The sequence below is a fragment of the Neopelma chrysocephalum genome, unplaced genomic scaffold (genome assembly GCF_003984885.1).
Source record: "Neopelma chrysocephalum unplaced genomic scaffold, ASM398488v2 Primary Assembly neopelma1_175, whole genome shotgun sequence".
Lineage (NCBI taxonomy): Eukaryota > Metazoa > Chordata > Aves > Passeriformes > Pipridae > Neopelma > Neopelma chrysocephalum.
Window position 1 is genome coordinate 680,500 of NW_020897837.1, and position 6,571 is coordinate 687,070.

At 42.5% G+C, this 6,571-nt stretch overlaps 1 protein-coding gene across 1 annotated transcript in view; it reads right to left on the minus strand.

Annotated features, from left to right (window-relative positions):
- Positions 1–6,571, minus strand: part of ADAM28 (ADAM metallopeptidase domain 28) — a 53,725-nt gene that overhangs the window by 11,217 nt on the left and 35,937 nt on the right. The window contains 7 exon segments of the mRNA XM_027701953.1: positions 205–374; positions 998–1,069; positions 1,678–1,740; positions 2,137–2,332; positions 2,819–2,895; positions 4,705–4,783; positions 6,249–6,325. Of these exon segments, the coding sequence (XP_027557754.1) occupies positions 205–374; positions 998–1,069; positions 1,678–1,740; positions 2,137–2,332; positions 2,819–2,895; positions 4,705–4,783; positions 6,249–6,325 (734 nt within the window).

The window sequence follows — 6,571 nt, forward strand, 5'->3', positions numbered from 1 at the left end:
TAATTTTTTTTCTATTTTCCATCAATTAAAACTTGTATTGTAATTTTTATTTTTCATTTTTAATTTTTTATTTTTATGTTTAATTGTTACCAATTAAAACCTGCATTTTAATTGATACAACCTGATGTCAGAGAGCCCGAAATCCAGGCCAGTTATAGGCTAATTTTGCAGGAATAAAGAGGTTTGGGATGGGGAGGTACCCACGTGATGAGCTGAGCGTTGTCATTCCCCTTCCTCTGGAGCAGTTCCGAGCGGCGCCACTTGGCGAAGGCGTCCAGGGTGATCCCGGCGTTCCTGCTCAGCGGCCGCTTGTCCCCGTCCGTCCACACCTCCAGCCCGATCAGAGCCACGTGGATGTTCAGGGCCTTGTAAACCTGCCCAGAGACTCCGTCAAAAACAACTCACACCTGGCAAAGACTCGGAACCAAACCCTCGGAACCAAACCCTCGGAACCAAACCCTCGGAACCAAACCCTCACCCCTTCCCTCACTCGCGGCTTCATCCACCTGAACCTTTTCCACCCGCAGAACCCCCACGATCCAACCGTGAAATCACATTCAAATCCACTTTAAAAATGGCTCGAAAATGCTTGGAAATTCCAGTGATTTTGGAAGAAGTCTGGCTTGCAAAAGAAATCAAGGATCAGTTCATTCTTAGTGCCATGGTCTAATAACCATGGTTGGGTTGGATCAAGGGTTGGACTTGATGATCTCAGAGGTCCCTTCCAACCCAGCTGATTCTATGATTCCATGATTCCATGATTCTTTTTTTTCAGTCATTCACTTTAACAAGTGGTAAGAAAGTTCAGCATAAATCTTCCTTAACAAAAATCTCATGTCCGAAGGCAAAGAACGGGACAATATGGACACAAGTGTTAAATTTCCTTCTTGAATTACAAAGCATTTGAGTTTTCATTCATTACTACGTAAAATAATGAACATTTGTGTTGTTTGCAATAGAAAAAACTCAGATTTCGATGTCATTGCTTTGTTCCTACCGTGTTGATGAAGTTGACGATTCCAAACACCCTCTCTCTGATGGCTTTGACATCTTTATCAAAGTTCTGGTACTAAAATGTAAATACAGAACGTCAGGAAAAGGAGAGAGGGGAAAAGGGATTGATCAGAAAATCAATTGTGCTGCAAACCACTCCATGCCCGGGCTACCTGATGAGAAATTCTCTTTTTGATGTAGTATTTTAACAAATAATGTGTTTCAAGACGTGTATTAAAGTGCAGGGTGCAGAGAAGAGCTTGGACTCCATGATCCTTGTGTGGGTCCTTTAATTTTAATAAAAATTAAAATGCAAGTTTTAATTGAGAAAAATGAAAAACAAAAATAACAATTAAAAATAAAAATTAAAATTAAAATGCAAGTTTTAATTGGGAAAAATTAAAAAATAAAAACAAAAAATTAAAAATAAAAATTAAAATGCGAGTTTTAATTGATAAAAATGAAAAATAAAAAAATATTAAAATTAAAATGCAAGTTTTAATTGGTAAAAATTTTTTAGGCACTTTAAGGGGTTTTCCTAATTCTCTTCATCTCCAGGTGGGATTTTAAAAATAAACCCATTTTAGGACACCCTTTTCCCACCCAAGGTCAGCAGTTGGAAAAGCAGGAGCCCAGGGATACAAGCAACACCTATCCTGGGAAAATAACAATTCCAATACTCACCAGAGTGTGGTCTGCAACTATGTAGAGCTCCAGGTATTTTTTGGCTTTCAGATACTCTTTCATCTAAAGAAATAATAGATTAAAATGACCTGCTTTAGCCTCAGTCTTTGCAACTTCAAACTTATCTATGAACTCTTGGAGGTGTTTTTTTGGCCAAGTCATTTTAGAGTGGGACTGTCACGTTTTTAAAAGACGAGAAGCAGGTTAGATATTAAAATTATTAAGATTATGAAGGGTCTGCTGGATATTTAATAAGTATTTAGGTGTGTAAAGGTGCACCGGTTGGTAAAGGCAGAGGGGTTTAACTCAGGGGGTGACTCTGAAATCTCAGATCTGGAAGATTTTTGTGCTGATTCTTTAAAATCTGACACAATGAACAGCCAAAGTGGGATTTGGGCTGGTTGGGCTCCTCAAATTCAAGTTTTTAACCCATTTTTCTGTGTTTAACCCCATCCTCACCTCTGGGCTGTTGCTGGATTTGAAGATGTCGTTGATGGGGTCGTCAGAATCCTGTTCCCAGGAGTTGTTGGCGAGGCCACAGGTTTTGATGGGCTCTTGTTTCAGTGCCTCGTATTTATAAACGGCGTGTTCTGCTCCCTCCGAGCCTCCCAGGGGCTCAATCAGGTACCTCTGGCCACGGGTCTCAAAATAACCACTGAAAAAATGAGCTGGACTGTGATTTTTTTTGAATCAAGAGAGCAACAGAGCGTTTATCCCATGCATGTGCACCCTTGGAATGTTCTGGCAGCCTTCAGCCAACGTAAATTTAAATCAGGAATTAAAGCTGATTTAAAGAATTAAAGATTTGGGTGGTCAGTGAAGTCTCTGAGGAGGAGACTGGCAGTGACAAGAATCTGGTGTAGGAATTAATTTGATTTAAATTGTCGGGGTTTGTGCTAACAGAGGGGGTTGAAAAGTGATATTTGGTTCAGTGAGGAATTCAAAGGTGACAAGAAAAGCTGAATATTGTGAGGAACTGAGGAACTATTCCCCACCTTCTTTCCCTGCTTCTTTAGCAAAGTGGTTTCCTTGTCAGCAGGAATAAAAGATCACATGATTATTTCCATCCTGATTCTTTTTATATGGAAAATTTATCCCAGAACATTGATATTGTGCCTTTGGGAAGCAAAGCTGCCCTTACTTGAGCCCTTGGCAGGTGCTGATGCTCACTGTGGACTCAGCATCATCCTGAACGTGGCCTTCATAAAAACAGTGATCCTGTTGGGAAGAGAAAAATCCAGTGTCACATTGATCCAACTGGCCTGGATCCAGTGATTTCAAAAGACAAACTGCAATAAACTGCCCTGGCTGAAACCTCCCATTAGGAGGGTCTTTAAATGAATTTAAAAAAAATTATTCCCTAACCGTTATTTTTATCCTTCAACATGGAGTGACCCAAATTGTGACCAACCAATGGTGGTGGGAGCTGGTCAGCACACAAGAGCACATAAAAATAGGAATATGGACACACACTGCTCCAAATTAAGCACAGGTTGCTGAATTCAAGTCCACACCAAATGGTTTTATTGCAGCCAAATTTCGAGGCAACACTGTTTAATAACCCAGCAATTAAATCAGTGAGATTAAAATGCCTGTATTCTGTTAAATATATGATTGAGGGAAAGAGTTTTGTGGCTTAATTGGCTTAAGGATCTCAGGTTTACATTTCTGTGTTCAAAGAGACTTCGAAGTCACTGAGGGACTGTGGAAAATGTTATCCATAACATTTTCCTGAATGGATTTCTTAAGAACACGGCCCCAAACCTTCCTGCCTCATGCCTTTGGTTTGCTCCTGGATCTTTGGGGTCACTTTTACCATTTATTTGTCTTCCTTCCACCACAAGGTGCCAAGTTTCTTACAGGGATAAAGAGATCCAACAAAGGGAAAATCACTGGGGGAAAGGGGAGGATTTATCTCCATCCCAGGAGGATTTAAGAGAAAAATAGGAATTCCCTATTCAGCACAGACAGGCTTGATTGAGTTTGTCTTTATCCATGTTTAGGTGATGTTTGCTTTCCCCAGGATCTATTTAGGCAGTGAAAATCATTGGAGTTTGTCTTTATCCATGTTGAGGTGATGTTTGCTTTTCCCAGGATCTATTTGGGCAGTGAAAATCATTGGAGCAACGAGAAATGGCTTTTTTTTCCCCCCCCAAAAAAAAAACCCCAACCCAGAATTCTTTCACTCAAGATCCTCCTGTTCCTGCTAACAAAGAAAACGAGGCTTTGGATTCCAAATCCTGGGTGTTAAAACACCTGGAATGAGCTGGGACAAGGAGCTTCAGGCAGAAGATCAGCCCAAGGAGGGCAGAGTTAATTCCCGAGGAGTGCAGAGTTAATTAAAAACTGCTTTCTGTGGTGACTCCCTTCGTGTCTGGGTGGAAGAACTGATTTGTCACGGCCCAGAGAAAGCACCTGGAGTGACCTGAGTGCATCTGCTGAGCGTGGGTGGGAAGGTGAGCCCGGAGGAAATGGGGTTTCTCCCAACCTCTGATCTCACCGGGAACGGGGTGGGAACCAGGAGCAGGGTCAGGAGGGCAAAAGGAGAGGTTGGGAGCAGTGGGATGGCCCTGGATCCACTCCCTGTCCTGCCAGGAGGGAGAGGTTTGACTCACAGGCTGGTCAGCAGCACTGAGGGGAGAGGTGGGGTCTTATTGTGGGGCTGATTCCCCACGGGAACAAACCGGGCTCAGCTCTGCCCAAGCCATGAGTCCCTTCTTCCCAGAATATTCCCAGTTGGAAGGGACCCACCAGGATCATCGAGTCCAACTCTTCACTGAATGGCCCAAATCACCCAGAAAAACACCACCAGGGTATTAATGATCTCCTCCCTCTTCCCTGAACCCAAGAACACAATAAATCTGTGTTTCTTCCCTGTCCCTTCAGACACATCCTAAATTACAGGCTTAGGAGCTTGATTTAAAATCTTTCCTTTCTGTCTTACATCTCCTGTTATTTCACAGCCTCAGGAATCTCATATGGACCTCAGGACTGTAAATATATGGGGAAAAAGCCTTCCTTCATTACCTTGATCCGAGGAGTTGTTGTTATTTCCTGACCGTCATCCGAATAAACAGTTTCGGTGTAATCTCCACCTAAAAGGTCCCTGCAAAGAGCCAAGTGCGGTTCTTACTCCAAAGAAATCGTAGCCAGGTAGAAATGAGGTGATTACACAACACACCAAGCATGTGGGGAATTCAAACAATTACTCAGGTTATTATTAGTATCGAAAAAACTCAGCGAGCAGAGCTGCGGGGTGGGGAATCCTCCCTGTTCCCGGTCCTTCCTCAAACAAAGGGACACTTCTCAAGGAGAAGAAGGCAATTAAAGTCTGCTTATTTCATTGCTCTAAAGTAATCTCCCAGAAGATCTGAATGCAAATGTATAATTACATATTGATCCTTTTTTTTTGGCCTTTTGTGCATCTGACTAAAATCAGCAGCAAAGCAAATCTGCATCACTTCTGTTTGGGCAACTGCCCCAAACTGCCACAGTCCCACTTTCTCTTCAAAGGAAGGGATTTATTACAGTATATTTTCCCTCTCCCCACTCCAAATATTTAGATTAGATTAAAACAGGGGCAAGCAGTTAATTACAGTCTATATTTAACATGAATTCATTATGGTACTGTTGTATTTACACAGCCTTTTGAAAAGTGCTTATTAATGCAGACTTGTCTGATTGCGTGTTCAATATTCTGGTGGGGCCAGAAAATCCCAGCTGGGCTTTATTCTGTGCAATTTTGGGCTTCTCCTTGTGTGCCAAACCCCCTACCCCTCTGTGGGGCCTCTTTCCATGCCTGCTCCTGCAGCCAAGGAAGAGAATTTTCCCAATTTTCCACTTCCAGGAAGCACTTTATCAATACCAGGATATATTAGATTCCTCCAAGTCCAACAGCAGTAGTGTTAAGGTAAATATCTCTCTCTATCTATCTGATATAGATATATTTAAATATGGAAGCATAGAATGGAAAATACCTCCAGAATCAACAAATCTATCCCAGAATCCCAGAGTGGTTTGGGTTGGAAGGGACCTTAATGATCAATTAATTCCAGGGACACCTTCCACTAGCCCAGGTTGCTCCAACCTGGCCTTGGACACTTCCAGGGATCCAGGGGCAGCCACAGCTTCTCTGGGAATTCCATCCCAGCTCCTCCCCACCCTCCCAGGCAGGAATTCCTTCCCAATATCTGATTTAAACCTGCTCTCCCTCAATTTAAAACCACTCCCCCTTGTCCTGTCACTACATGCTACGAGTTTATAACCCCCTGACTATTCATGGTCACAGAAACCTCATGGAATACCATAAAAACATTAAACTTTCAGGGATTTAGGAAACAAATGGGAGAGCAGAGGCACAGGCAAGTCACTCCACCATGTCCAAGTCCTTATTTCATGTTCCCAAATCGGTGCCATGATGCTTCTCTCCCCTTTTCTTCTTGAAAAGTGGTTTTTACCCCAATACCCCCGTTTTACAGGGGCCTAAATCCCGGGTTTTTTTGTATCCTGAACACCCCACAGTCATTCAGAAGAAGGAAAAACACCCGAGGAAAGAGTTGAACCAAACCTACTTATTTTTTCGGAGCTGCAGGACGACTTCCTGGCCGTTGGCTTTGATTCCATACTCCACCTTGTCAACATATTTGGTCTGTAAATAGATTTAAGTGTTAGACTGGGGACTGCTACAACTTATTGACCTGCCAGCCAGAGCTCTTTTCCTCCTCTTCCCACCAAAAACAAGTGTTCTGGCAGGAGCAGAATAAGCAGGAGGTCACTTCTGCCTCGTATTTTTTTCACTTAGAGGAAGAAATTTAACTTTGCAGATTCATTTCTACCATCCTAAGCATGTTTGGGGAAGTGCTGGAGTGGATGCTGAGGTTTAAACACTTCCATA